The following is a 14,373-nucleotide window of genomic DNA, read 5'->3' on the forward strand; positions in this document are numbered from 1 at the left end:
CAGATGGTGAAGGCCTGGGCCATTCTGACAGGTGAGGGGGGGTGATGCGGCAGGAAGATCAGGATGAATGTGGATGACAAAGCCACAGGAGGGGCTGGTGCTGTGGTGTAGTGGGTAAAGCTGACGCCTTCAGTGCCGGCATCCCATATGGGCACCAGGTTGAGTCCCGGCTGCTCTACTACCAATCCAGCTCTCTGCTATGGCCTAGGAAAGCAGTAGAGGATGGCCCAAGTCCTTGGGCCCCTGCACCCGTGTGGGAGACCTGGAAGAAGCTCCTGGCTCCTGGCTTTGGATCAGCGCAGCTCTGGCTGTTACAGCTAAGTGGGGAGTGAACCAGTGGATGGAAGGTCTCTCTCTCTCTCTCTCTCTGTAACTCTGCCTTTCAAATAAATAAATAAATAAATCTTTTTTTTTTAAAAACCCACAGGAGGTTTCTGAGAGGCCTGCAGCAGGATGCACTCACTGCCTCAGAAGACTAACCAACCCAGAGAGGCAGGGAAGACACAGGGAAGCAAGGACGCAGCTGCTGGGGCTTCTGTGGCCTGCATGACCAGGGGCTCTGAAAGGGAGAAGGTATAGAGGCACCGGAGCAATGATTAGGCTCTCTGTGACTGCCTGCCAGCCTTGCTGTTCTTCTCTCCCTCTTCTACCACATCCTTCATGTCCCTGCTAAATTCCTTTTTAAATACTGGTTTCAAAATGCTTCCCTATTGCTTCTTAAATGCCATTGTGTTCTGATCAACCACCCTTAAAGTTCAGGTCCCACCTTAGAGCACCACTGCTCAAAAACGAAAACTCAATCCCTCAGTCCTAGTGCTGCTCCACCATTTTACCAGAGCAAGTCTAACCTCTTCCTCGGCATTGAAGACCACGTGCAATCCCAGCTGCGCTGCACTAGTCACCCGTCCACCTGCACAACACGTAGTGACTGCCCTCATGAACCCTGGACACTCCCTGAACCCTGCTCCACAGCTCGCTCAGGATGCTTCTCAACTTTCTGATCCAATCAACAATCCCACCAAGTACTTGCTTATTCCTTTCTAAATAACTCTGTATTTCGTTCTGCACAATGTTGTTTTTTGTTTTTAAAGACTTATTTATTTGAAAGTCAGAATTGGAGAGAGAGAGAGAGAGAGGTCTTCCATCTACTGGTTCACTCCCCAAGGGGCCACAATGGCCAAGGCTGGGCCAGGCCATAGCCTGGTCTGCCACCCACATGGATGGCAGGGACCTTAGTGCTTGGGCCATCTTCTGCTGCTTTCTCAGGCCGTTAGCAAGAAGCTGGATTTGAAATAGAGCAGCTGGGACACAAACCAGTGCCTGTTTGGGATGCTGGCATCAAAGGCAGGGGTTTTACCTGCTATGCCACAACGCTGGCCCTGTTGCACATACTCTTGTCTAGGGCTCTCCTTTTAGAGCTGTTGAAAGCAATTTCCTTTCAAGAAACATTTGTAGAAATAAACTGACCATAGGAATAAAACAAAAGGAGGAATATGAAGTAACCATATCACTGTTTTTTTGATTTCTCACTGTTCAAAACATGATACCTGAGTTTGCTTTGTGGTTTCAAACCCCCAGTGGAAGCACTCAGCAGCCTGGTGCTCCCAAAGCCCAGAGATGGCGGCCTGCTCAGTGACTCCAGAGATGGACTCTTTCGGAGGTAAGGGTCCGGCTTCAGGTCCTCAGCCCTTCCCTTCAGAAGATCTGTGAGAACAATAGCATAATCACTATCCCTGGAGAAATTTCATAGGTCATGAGACTTCATCTCAAGTACAATACTATTTTCAAGTTCACACACACACACACACACACATGCACACACACAGACTATTTGATGGCTTCTGGAGTAATAAAAATGCAAATAAGGACCTGGTGTTTTCTAAAAAGCGTTCTCCAGGCAGGATGCAGCACTTAATTTATAGACCCCAGTGCCGAGTCAGTCCCTTGTTCAGAAATTACGACACATTTCAAGACAGCATCGTCAGAGCATTAAGTCAGCCATGTGCCCTTCTGAGAGCTTTGTGCAGCTGCACAGTTCACATGTCCATGGAGCCGTCCTCACCCCAAGTGACACTCTTTGCTTGAATCAATGGGCATCAGAGTGAGTGAGCTGGCAGGAAAATGCCTCGTGTGATTATCCACTCACAGCTGGTCGGAGGGGACCCAAGAATGCCTACTGCTTTACAAGGGGAAAAAGCCAGTGCGATCACAGAGCCTGGCTCGCTAAAAAGTAAGTAAAAAATAATTCTTTCAAGGCTCCTTCCTGCTATCAGATTAGTCCGAATCAAAACAGATCACGAAACAAAATGAACCCTCCAGAAGATATTTATTTCTTAAAGGACCAGAAAGTACAGATCAGGAGAAAACTGAAGCTCAGGGAAGTGATTTGTTCAAATACAACAGGCCAGTGACTGGGGCTAAGCCCACGGCCATAGGCTTGCTCCCTATGACCCACGATAGTCACTAGTCACGGAAGAAAACATTACTTCTAGAGCTAACAGCCATCAATTATGGGTAGTAAAGTTGGGAGTGAGGACAATTAGCTCTAAATAGCAGAGAAAAACAGTGTTTTCAACACTAAAGAGAACAACAAAAACAGCACATTAATTCCTATTTCTGCAGTTTTCTGATGACCTCAATGTTGACAAGCAATTACAGGAAACTGTTGGAAGCAAGCAATTTTCACTTTGTAATCCTTTCTTTATTATAGTAAATAGAATCATCCCAGTAGACAGGTGCCTGTGGGTGCCGGGGCAGGGTTGTCAATGAACTATTTACTTCACAGTCAAGGCTGTTGTGGTCTCAACTTCAGTGTTTATCTTGTTAATTAAAAGAATGGTTTCTCTACACAATAGGACACTTTAGAGCTGGTGGAATAGAGAGGACAGGACAGGAGGATGATCAAAAGCTCACCCAATATACTTAAAAATAGTTAAAATAAATTTTATGCTGTGTGTTTTTTTTTACCACAATTTAAAAAGAAATTTCACCCTCCACTATACATACAATGACGTTAACCCCTACTTCAGCCCACAGAGCAGCTGAGGTGGGATTTCAATATTGTCTTGGTCTCCTCACTCCACTTCTGGTAAAGCGGTGCTGAGGTTTGGTCTCCCAGACCTTAAACTCTCGTGTGTCTCCTCCTCCACCAACCCCTTGCATTTTTTCCCCTATTCTTCTTTTTTTTTTTTTATCTTTTATTTAATGAATATAAATTTCCAAAGTACGACTCATGGGTTACAATGGCCCCCCCCCCCCATTCTTCTGATCTCAGGAGAATTCCCTTCTTTCTAGAAGTCATTATTAGAATTTAAAACTCTGTATAAAATTTTATCACCTATTTATGAAGCCCCTAATCAGAGCAATTGCCAGCCTCTTTATCAAAAGGCAACTTGATAGAAAGAATTCGGAAACATCCTGGTCCCTGATGTATTCAAAATCAATGTGGCCTTTAGTCAATCACTTCACCTCTACAGGGTTTGAATTGCTCACATGTAAAATCAGGGGAATGGGCCAAGATCATCTTTAAATCCTCAATGTCAGTGTTTACATAAATCTAAAATTCTTATTAATTCCACAAAAAATCGAAGATTCAGAAGAAAAACTTAGCTCACAGAAACAGTAAGAACAAGCCTGGGGGCCAGCACTATGGCAGAGTGGGTTAACCTACCGCCAGCAGCACAGCTATCCCCTATGGGCAGCAATTTGAGTCCCAGCTGTTCCACCTCCCATCCAGCTCCCTGCTGATGTGCCTGGGAAAAGCAGTGGAAGATAGACCAAGTGCTTGCGCCCTGCAGCCACATGGGAGACAAGGATGAAGCTCCTGGTTCCTGGCTTCAGCCTGGCTCAGTCCCAGCCTTTGTGGCCATTTGAGGAGTGAATCAGAGGATGAAAGGTCTTGCTTGTTATCTTTTTTTAACAAAGATTTATTTTTTTATTTATTTGAAAGGCAGATTACCAGAGAGAGAGACAGAGAGAGAGAGAGACAGAGAGGTCATCCTTCTGCTGGATCTCCCTCTCTCTCTGTGTGTCTCTCCCTGTCTCTAACTCTTCCTTTCAAATAAACAAAAATAACTTAAAAAAAGAGACAAATCTGCTTTGTGATCTAGAATTCTGCCTTTTGTCCTTCCTACAGGATCTGGCAAACAGTTCATTTAGTGTTCTTTTTGTTGTTTGTGTTTCCTAACAGTGACCACAGATATACACCTAATTCCTAAGGCACATATTCTGAACTGCCTTAACATCCTCCTGTGCTGAAAGTGCTGTTCTCTTTTTTCTGGAAACAGGAGCTGGTTCAGTGGGTGACAGTGGATAGGGTGATAAAAGAAGATGCTGCCATAACACTCACTGCATGACCAGATTTTAAGATTTAAAAAAAAAATTATTGAAAAGGCAGCAAGAGAGAAAGAGAGGTGGCAGGGGGAGGGGGAGAGGGAGAGAGAAATCTTCCGTCTGCTGGTTCACTCCCCAAATGGCTGCAACCCTGGCCTAGCCCCAGTGGAAACCAGATGCCTAGAACCCCATCTGGGTCTCCCACATGAGTGGCAGGAGCCCAAGCACTTGGGCTGTCTTCCACTGCTTTTCCAGGCAAATCAGGAGGGTAAGGGACAGAAGCAGAACAGCTGGGACTTGAACAGGTGCTCTGACATGGGATGCCAGTGTCGCGGGCGGCAGCTTAACCTGCTGCGCCAAAGTGCTGACCTTCTAAGGGCTCTGAATGTGTTACCTTGATCCTTGCCACAGTCCTGTGAGGTGTACAGCACTACTGCTGTTTCAGAGGTGAGGAACTGAAGCACGGAAAGGTGGAGTCACAGGGCCAAAGTTGGCTGTGAGTGGCAGTGCTACAGCAATCAGTCCCAGTCCTATAACCCCGCTAACAGCTACGCACACAAGCCACCAGCAGGAGGCGCAGCACAATGAGAATGTGACATGAAGAGTGCCCACTGCAACCCCCACTTCGAGTATTTGGATTTTCTTTTAAATATGATATAACAACAGAAGAGGGTTACACACAAAGACAAGCATATCTTTAAAAAGGCACATTTTTAATTAATTATTTTTTAAAAATTTTAAACTTAAATTTGAGAGGCAGAGAAGGAGACATACAGATAATATTCCCATCTATTGGTTCACTCCCCAAATGCCAACAATTGGCTCAGCCCAGGTCAAAACCAGGAACCGGAAACTTAATCTGGGTCTCCTGGGTGGGTGGCAGGAACCCAACCACTTGAGCCATCATGTGCTGCTTCCTAGCGTCTGCAATGGCAGGAACCTGGAATCAGGAGCCAGACCAGGAACTGAACCCAGGCATTCAGATGCAGGACATGGGCTCACGAACCTGACTAATCGCCCTCCTCCTGGAGGCATATTTTAAGAATCATGAAAGTAACAGACAAATTCAAAATAAAATACAATTTTTTCTTAAAATAGCTGTTTCTTTTAAAGATTAGTACATATTCTTGAGATTCAGTTAAAACTAAATGACCAAGTTTGGTATCTCTCCGTGATCCCCACACACAGCACTAAGTGCAGGTTGCAAGAGACACTTGGTTTTCTCATTGGCTGCACTCCTGGATCTAACCTACGTAATCTTTACATTTAGATTGAAATGGCTTAGAATAAATGCCACCAATTATTTTTCAAAGCTTAGTTTTATGCACGGAAAAGAAAAGTCAGCTCCCCACCCACAGAAGTATTGCAGGTTTTAGGTAATCTACCTGAGAGTGGAAGGTCTGGAAGGTCCAGGCGCTGAGCAACTCCTTTGCTGGCTGACCGTACACTGCTGTAAGTCGAATGCCTCTATAAAAACCAAGGGATACACCAGCACAGGTGAGCTTGTGATATTGAGAACAGCATAAACACAGGTGTGTGTGTGTGTGTAGAATAGTGTGCACACATGTACTCATGCAATAGTCCTTTAAGCACATTAGAATCATCAGAGAGAGAGCTTTTAAAATAATTTATTTACCTAATCCTCCACCTTGCGGCGCCGGCACACCGGGTTCTAGTCCCGGTTGGGGCGCCGGATTCTGTCCCGGTTGCCCCTCTTCCAGGCCAGCTCTCTGCTATGGCCAGGGAGTGCAGTGGAGGATGGCCCAGGTGCTTGGGCCCTGCACCCCATGGGAGACCAGGAAAAGCACCTGGCTCCTGGCTCCTGCCAGGATCAGCGCGGTGCGCCGGCTGCAGCGGCGGCCATTGGAGGGTGAACCAACGGCAAAAGGAAGACCTTTCTCTCTCTATCTCTCTCTCTCACTGTCCACTCTGCCTGTCAAAAAAAAAAAAAAAAAAAAAATAATTTATTTACTCGAATAAGTAATCAATGCAATCCTCAAAGGGAACAAAAGGGGAAGTGGTAAAAAGAAAGTCTTCCTTTCACCTCTCATCATCCATTTTTTCTGCCCAGAGATAATTTACTAATCTGCCTTGGGAAAAGCATAGTCTATGTATTCAAGGACCTGTGCAAAAATCCCGTTTTTCGTTCTTGTTTATTTTTTAAAAATGTATTTGAAAGGCAGAGAGAGACAGAGACAGATAGAAATCTCCCATCCACTGTTTTATTCCCCAAATGCCTGCAACAAGTGGAGCCCTGGGCCAGGCTGAAACCAGGAGCCTGGAACTCCATCTGGATCTCCCTTGCGGGTGGCAGGGACGCAAGTACTTGGGCCATCATCCGCTGCCTCCCAGGCTGTGCATTAGCAGGAAGCTGAAACTGGGGGCAGAGCTGGGACACGAACCCATGCATTCTGATATGGGATGTGGGCATCCCAAGTAACATCTTAACTGTTAGGCCAACTCCCACCCCTGTTTCACCAAGATTCTGCTCAGGATTTTTGGATGGAAGTTCTTGAGAGACACTGACCTTTATTTTTTTTTTCATTATTTATTTCATTTATTTGAAAGGTATAGACAGAGAGAGAGACAGACTGACTTTTAATTTCCTGTCTTTTAATGTCTACCAGAATTAGGTATCAAAGTTATGCTGTGCCCTTAAAATAAAGGTTTATTTCTTTTCTAGTGTTTTCCTAGTTTCTGTATGAATTTATGCAAGATTGATGTTTCTTCCTTAAATGTCTGGGAGATTTTACCATGAAGCCATCTGGGTCTGACATTTCCTTTGAGGAAAAGATTTAAATTATATACTACTAAGATTTTCTACTTTTTCTTATGTTAGTTCAGTTACATTTTTTAACTTTTTTTTTTTTTTTTTTGACAGGCAGAGTTAGACAGTGAGAGAGAGAGAGAGAGAGAGAGACAGACAGACAGAAAGGTCTTCCTTTTCCGTTGGTTCACCCACCAGTGGCCTGGCCGCTTTACGGCTGGTGTGCTGCGGCCGGAACCCTGCGCCGATCCAAAGCCAGGAGCCAGGCACCTCCTCCTGGTCTCCCATGCAGGTGCAGGACCTAAGGACTTGGGCCATTCTTCACTGCCTTCCTGGGCCACAGCAGAGAGCTGGACTGGAAGAGGAGCAACTGGGACTAGAACCCGGGGTGCCGGCGCCGCAGGCAGAGGGTTAGCCAAGTGAGCCGTGGCATTAGCCAGTTCAGTTACATTTTAAAAAATATTTTTACCATTTCATTAACATTTTAAAATTTATTAACACATGGAGCAGGTATCATGGTAAGTGGGATGGGCCAGGGCTTGCAATGCCAGCATCCAAAAACCAGCAACCCAAAATGCAGTGCCTGGACCAACCCTGGCTGTTGTGGGCACTTGGGGAATGAGCCAGCAGATGAAGGATCTCCCTTCTCTGTCACTCTGCCTTTCCAATAAGTAAATAAATGAAATATTTAAACAATTATTAGCACAAAGAACAAAAATTATTAGCACAAAAAATTCTACCATCACTTTAATGCCTATGAGATCTTAAAAAATTATTGATAGACATAGTTTACACCCTCCTTTTTCTTTGGTGCAGTCTTGTCAGAGGTTCATCAATTTCATTAGTCTTTTTTTTAATATTTTTAAAAATTTATTTATTTGAGAGGTAGAGTTACAGATAGTAAGAGGGAGAGACAGAGAGAAAGGTCTTCATTCTGCTGGTTTACTCCCCAAATGGCCACAATGGCCAGAGCTGCGTCAACCCAAAGCCAGGAGCCAGGAGCTTCTTGCAGGTCTCCCACATGGATTCAGGGGCTCAAGGACTTAGGCCGTCTTCTATTGCTTTCCCAGGCCACAGCAGGGAGCTGGATCGGAAGTGCAGCAGCCGGGATTCTAACCAGCGCCCATATGGAATGCCAGCACTGCAGACAGCGGCTTTACCCCCTATGCCATAGCACCAGCTCCTTAGTTATTTTAAAGTTACAGAATTTCCAGCTGGCGCCGCGGCTCACTAGGCTAATCCTCCGTCTGTGGTGCCAGCACACCAGGTTCTAGTCCCAGTCAGGGTGCTAGATTCTGTCCCGGTTGCCCCTCTTCCAGGCCAGCTCTCTGCTGTGGCCAGGGAGTGCAGTGGAGGATGGCCCAGGTCTTTAGGCCCTGCACCCGCATGGGAGACCAGGAGGAGGCTCCTGGCTTCAGATCAGCGCAGTGTACCCACCACAGCGGCCACTGGGGGGTGAACCAACGGCAAAGGAAGACCTTTCTCTCTCTCTCTCTCTCTCTCTCTCTCTCTCACTGTCCACTCTACCTGTAAAAAAAAAAAAAAAAAAAAAAGGTTACAGAATTTCTATTGGATTTGTAAAATAGATTGCAGTTTACTGATGAAATTATCTACCTTGTCATCTATTTTCTTGAATGTAAATTGATTTATTTAATGTACTAAAGTCTTTGTCTAATAATATCAATACCTGGATCTCTTATATCTATTTATAATGTCATTTTTCTCCATTTTTTTTGTCATTTGTTATTATCTACTTGTGCGTCAGATTTTTTTTTAATTGACTACAATGTGCCTGAAAAACTCCAGACGTAAGTTGAGGTTCTAATAATGGAATCTTCCTCCAGAGAGTATTTCTTCTGCTTTGGGAAGGCAATTAAGATAGAGGAACATCATCTAAAACCAAGCAAACATTGCTATGGGTTTTACGAAGGAAGTAATAAAAGTCTTCTTTAAGATATTAAGGGAAGGGCTGGCATTATGGCACAGCAGGTTAAGTCACAGGTTGTAATGCTGTATCCCATATGGGAGTGCCAGTTGGAGTCCTGGTTGCTTTGCTACTGATTCAGCTTCCTGCTACTGTACCTAGGAAGGAAGTGAAAGATGGCCTAAGACTTGGGCCCTGGGCAGCCATGTGGGAGACCTGGATGGAGTTCCTGGTTTCAGCCTGGTTCAGTCCTGGCTATTGTAGCCATCTGAGGAGTGAACAAGTGAATGGAATACCTGCTCCACTTCTTTTCTTTTCTTTTTTTAAAGATTTATTTATTTATTTGAAAGTCAGAACCACACAGAGAGAGAAGAAGCAGAAAGAGAGAGAAAGAGAGAGAGAGAGAGAGAGAGAGAGAGAGAGGTCTTCCATCTGATGGTTCACTCCCCAGTTGGCCGCAATGGTTGGAGCTGCACCAATCCGAAGCCAGGAGCCAGGAGTCTCCTCCGGGTCTCCCTCTCCAGTGCAAGGGCCCAAGGAGTTGTGTTGTCCTCTATTGCTTTCCTAGGCGATAGCAGAGAGCTGGATTGGAAGTGGAGCAGCCAGGCCTCAAACCGGAGCCCATATGGGATGCCGGTGCTTCAGGCCAGGATATTAACCCACTGCACCACAGTGCCGGCTCCCCAGGCTGCTCCACTTCTGATCCAGCACCCTGCTAATGGCCTGGGAAACCAGCAGAAGATGGCCCAAGTGCTTGGGCCCCAGCACCCACATGGGAGACCCAGAAGAAGCTCCTGGCTCCTGGCTTCAGAATGGCCCAGCTCTGACCGTTGTGGGCATTTGGGAAGTGAAGCCAGTGGATGGAAGACCTCTCTCTCTGTCTCTCCCTCTCTCTAACTCTGCCTCTCAAATAAATAAATAAATCTTTAAATAAATAAACAAACAAAAAACCATAAACACATACTCAATTCTGAGTACACACTACTGAAATACATGAATACTGGATACTTCAGATCAGCACTGTTCAATCAATACTTCCTCACTCAGCAAATGACCTTTAACACTTGAGTTCCATTTAGGGAAGTAAATTCATAATGCCATAAACCAAACTGTTCCTGCCTTTCTTTAGTGGTCACATTCTGACATTATCCCTCATGGGATCAAATCTCTTCCTCCAGAGTGTTACCTTAGGATTAAAACTTTGTCCTTTAATTTATGTTTGATAGCATACCTCTATAAGTTGTCATCAGTGTGTCATCTCCAGTCATTTAATTAGAATGAAAAAGTGGTTTTTCTCAAGTATGGAGATAAAAATCTCAAAATGCACATGATATAAACAACCTTAGAAATAATTTAATACAAACTCTTACAGATAAGAAACTGGAAGTCCAAAAGGGAAAATATTTTTGGTATATGACTCTTTTAAAAATATATTAAGGGGGCCGGCGCTGCGGCTCACTAGGCTAATCCTCCGCCTTGCGGCGCTGGCACACCGGGTTCTAGTCCCAGTCGGGGCGCCAGATTCTGTCCCGGTTGCCCCTCCTCCAGGCCAGCTCTCTGCTGTGGCCAGGGAGTGCAGTGGAGGATGGCCCAAGTGCTTGGGCCCTGCACCCCATGGGAGACCAGGAGAAGCACCTGGCTCCTGCCATCGGATCAGCGTGGTGCGCCAGCCGCGGCGACCATTAGAGGGTGAACCAACGGAAAAGGAAGACCTTTCTCTCTGTCTCTCTCACTGTCTACTCTGCCTGTCAAAAAAAATAATATATATATGTGTGTATATATATATATATATATATTAAGGGAGACTATTTTAAAATCTAATAAAGAGGGGCAGCACTGTGGCATAGCAGGTAAAGCCACTGCCTGCAGTGCCAGCATCCCATATTGGTGCCGGTTCATGCCCCGGCTGCTCCACTTCGGATCCAGCTCTCTGCTGTGGCCTGGGAAAGCAGTAGAAGATGGCCCAAGTCCTTAATCCCTGCATCCAGATGGGAGACCTGGAAGAAACTCCTGGCTCCTGGCTTTGGATTGGTGCAGCCTTGGTCATTGTGGCCGTCTGGTGAGTGAACCAGCAGATGGAAGGCCTCTCTCTTTCTCTCTCTCTCCCTTTCTCTCTTTCTCTTTGCCTCTGCCTCTCTGTAACTGTCTTTCAAATAAATAAATCAAGCTTTAAAAAAATCTAATAGAGAATATTTTAAAATCTAAAAGACATTCTAATGCAGGGAACAAAAATCCTTAAAGCTATAAAGGAAAACACTGAACACAAAAATGCACATTTTTTTCTTTAGTAAACTTTGAACAAAGTTAAAACAAAAAAATAGTATCAACACTTATAAAACAAATGTTTAGAAAAAGCACACTACATTTTACAAGTAAGAAAAAGACTATATTTTACAGCTTAAAAGAAAAATGAGTGAAGTATCATAAGCGATCAAACACATACATACACAGAGAGAATGGCCTGTGGACATATGAAGTGCTTAACCTTACTGCTGAAGAAAGTAAAACAAGGTATCATTGTTCACTTACTCAAATCCTTAACATTTACAAAGGATGTCAAAATTCTGGGAAAATGGCACTTGATATACAGTGAGTAGAGTATAAATTGAAGGGCAATGCATATAATCAAGCTTTTCCAATGTGTCACAACAGAGGAAATGCATTTTCTTTTCTAGTAATGCATTTTCCATTTCTAGGAATCAATTTGTGTCAGATCTTGGGACTTGCTCATGCGAGTCCATTCTAGTCTCTGTGGGGTGATTTACTGGAAAGCAAAGAATCTATTTTTCCAAACGCCTTGAAAGCTTGGGTTCACTGGGGCCGGTGCCGTGGCGCACTAGGTTAATCCTCCGCCTGAGGCACCGGCATCCCATATGGGTGCTGGTTCTAATCCCGGCTGCTCCTCTTCCAGTCCAGCTCTCTGCTGTGGCCTGGGATAGCAGTGGAGGATGGCCCAAGTGCTTGGGCCCCTGCACCCACATGGGAGACCTGGAGAAAGCTCCTGGATCCTGGCTTCAGATCAGTGCAGTTCCAGCCATTGTGGCCATTTGGGGAGTGAACCAATAGAGGGAAGACCTTTCCCTGTCTCTCTCTCACTGTTTGTAACTCTACCTGTCAAATAAATAAATCAAAAACCAAAAAAAAAAAAAAAAAAAAAAAAAAAAAAAAGCAGCTTGGTTCACCAAGCGACGTCACTTCTGTCAACTGGGCCCATTCTTGGAAGATCTAGAATGTGCAAGGGAGGACAGGTCTGCCCTTCTGCAGCTTGCTATGAAGGCATTTGGTCTGGGTATCTGTCACAGATTGCACCTCTGGCAGTGTGGTCTCAAAGCTGACTGTGGATCGTATAAGTGGTAGTCATGGGTAAGCATTTAGTTTCTGCTTCTGGTAGAAGTAGAATCTCTTAATGGGGCCAATTCTTTTATTTTTTTTTAAGATTTTATTTATTTATTTGAAAGAGCTTATCTATCTGGAGAGGGGGAGAGAGAGACAGAGACAGATCTTTTATCCACTGGTTTGCTCCCCAGATGGCAGCAACGACCAGGGTTGGGCCAGGCCGAAGCCAGGAGCTTCATCCTGGTCACCCACGTGGGCAGCAGGGGCCCAAGCACTTAGACCATCTTCTGCTGCTTTTCCCAGGAAGTTAGCAAGGAGCTGGACTGGAAGTGGAGCAGCCAGGACACAAACCAGAGCCCATAGGGATGCTGGCATCACAGTGTCTTTACTGACTATACCACAATGCCAGCCTCTTAATGGCTTGACTCTGAGGTATTCTGGGGACCTTTCCTGGAGCTCAGTGCAGACTACGGCCTTCTCCTCCAGTCCTTCCAGTGCCAAATCCCCTGCATTAAATTCCTCTCTGCTTAACTAGCTAGAGATTCCTGATTTTTCAAAATGAATTATGATGCACTTAGAAACAGCCCCATGGGTGGTCAAAAATTCATACAGGGACTTTCACTGTATTACAATAATCTAAATCCAAAAGAACCTAAATTCTGTCAATAGAAGAGTGACCAAATAAATACCTGCATAATAAGTAGGAACGAATTACTTTCTAAATACTTGATATTTAAAGACATCTCCGACATATCCCTTCATTTATTCAAGAAACATTTGTTGAATTTCTATTATGATATGACTATGTGCCAACAACCAGTGTTCTACACAAGAGATATAACAGTAAACAAAATAAACAAAAATCTCTGCCCTCATGGACTTATATTCCAAGGATAAAGTGCTGGAATAATGTGTAGTATAGTTCAGGTTATAAAACATTCTTTCTACACACACACAAACATGTGCATACAGGAAAACACTTGGAAGGATGCACAACAAACCACACACTGATTCTTTCTGGGGCACTTCTCATACCTGCATCGGAGAGACAGCAGCTGCTGGAGCAGTCCGCACTGGTATTCCGCTTAGGGGACTTCTGGGGGTCTTATGCACAGAAAGATTCTGCCCACCTCCACCTGTCAAGAAAAGACATTGGGACATACAGGTGTTCTGCTTCAAAATAGCAGATCCTAGTTCTTGACTAGTTCACGATGTTTAGTGAAACATTTACTCTATTTTTCTTTTCTCCTCTGGTTTAGGGTCAAATTAGGGAAGGGATGGCGGGAAGAGTTAGCTGGGAAAAGTGTAGGCCCTAGTCACAGAGAACCTGTGGAAAAGAGAAAGTGTGTATATGTGTGTGTATCTACGGGAGGAAGGAACAGGCAGGTTCTTGTACAAACGATTACTGTTGATTCATTTTCTACCCTCACAGACTGACTCACTAGGATTTCATATCTTTCAGTCTGTGTAGCCTAATCTTCAGCTGATTTCATGGCAGACTATTTTGACAGAGATAACCAGGTATATCCTAGGATTATCTAAGACTCTCATCTTCCAATATAGCTGCATGTTTGTTGTAGTCAAGGGAAGAAACATAATGTTATTATGGAGAGATGCACATTTTGTTTCTTCTATTTACTATATTACATGCGTCTTTCTCATATATGCAGATAAGTGTGACTAAAGGGGAGTCGTGAGTCCGTCAGACTGTTCCAGAAAAGGGTGGGAATGCACCAAGGGCAGGAGCGACAGAATTAGCACAAAAATTCACACATAAGGCCAGGCAGAACAGAGACTAACGGCAGAGTGTAAGGTGAGGATGGCTGGGGGAGATGGGGTCTGGCATTGTGACACAGTGGGGTAAGCCTCCACCTGTGATGCCTGCATTCCTGAATCAAGACCCAACTGTTCTGCTTTCAATCCAGAAAGCAGCCCTGCCACCCACATGGGAGACCTGGATGGAGTTCCAGGCACCTGCCAGGCCCAGCGCTGACTGTTGTGACCACTTGGAGAG

General features: G+C 44.8%; 1 protein-coding gene across 3 annotated transcripts in view; it reads right to left on the reverse strand.

Annotated features, from left to right (window-relative positions):
• The window catches only part of SPECC1 (sperm antigen with calponin homology and coiled-coil domains 1), a 337,615-nt gene that overhangs the window by 75,672 nt on the left and 247,570 nt on the right, over nt 1-14,373 (reverse strand). For all 3 annotated transcript variants that reach the window (XM_008270674.5, XM_008270675.5, XM_008270676.5), the window contains 3 exons: nt 13,395-13,495; nt 5,718-5,799; nt 1,548-1,704 (listed from right to left, as the gene is read on the reverse strand). In XM_008270674.5, the coding sequence (XP_008268896.3) occupies nt 1,548-1,704; nt 5,718-5,799; nt 13,395-13,495 (340 nt within the window). The remainder of the gene's footprint in view (nt 1-1,547; nt 1,705-5,717; nt 5,800-13,394; nt 13,496-14,373) is intronic.

The sequence above is a fragment of the Oryctolagus cuniculus genome, chromosome 17, assembly GCF_051225735.1.
Source record: "Oryctolagus cuniculus isolate XC-2025 breed Fujian yellow rabbit chromosome 17, ASM5122573v1, whole genome shotgun sequence".
NCBI lineage: Eukaryota > Metazoa > Chordata > Mammalia > Lagomorpha > Leporidae > Oryctolagus > Oryctolagus cuniculus.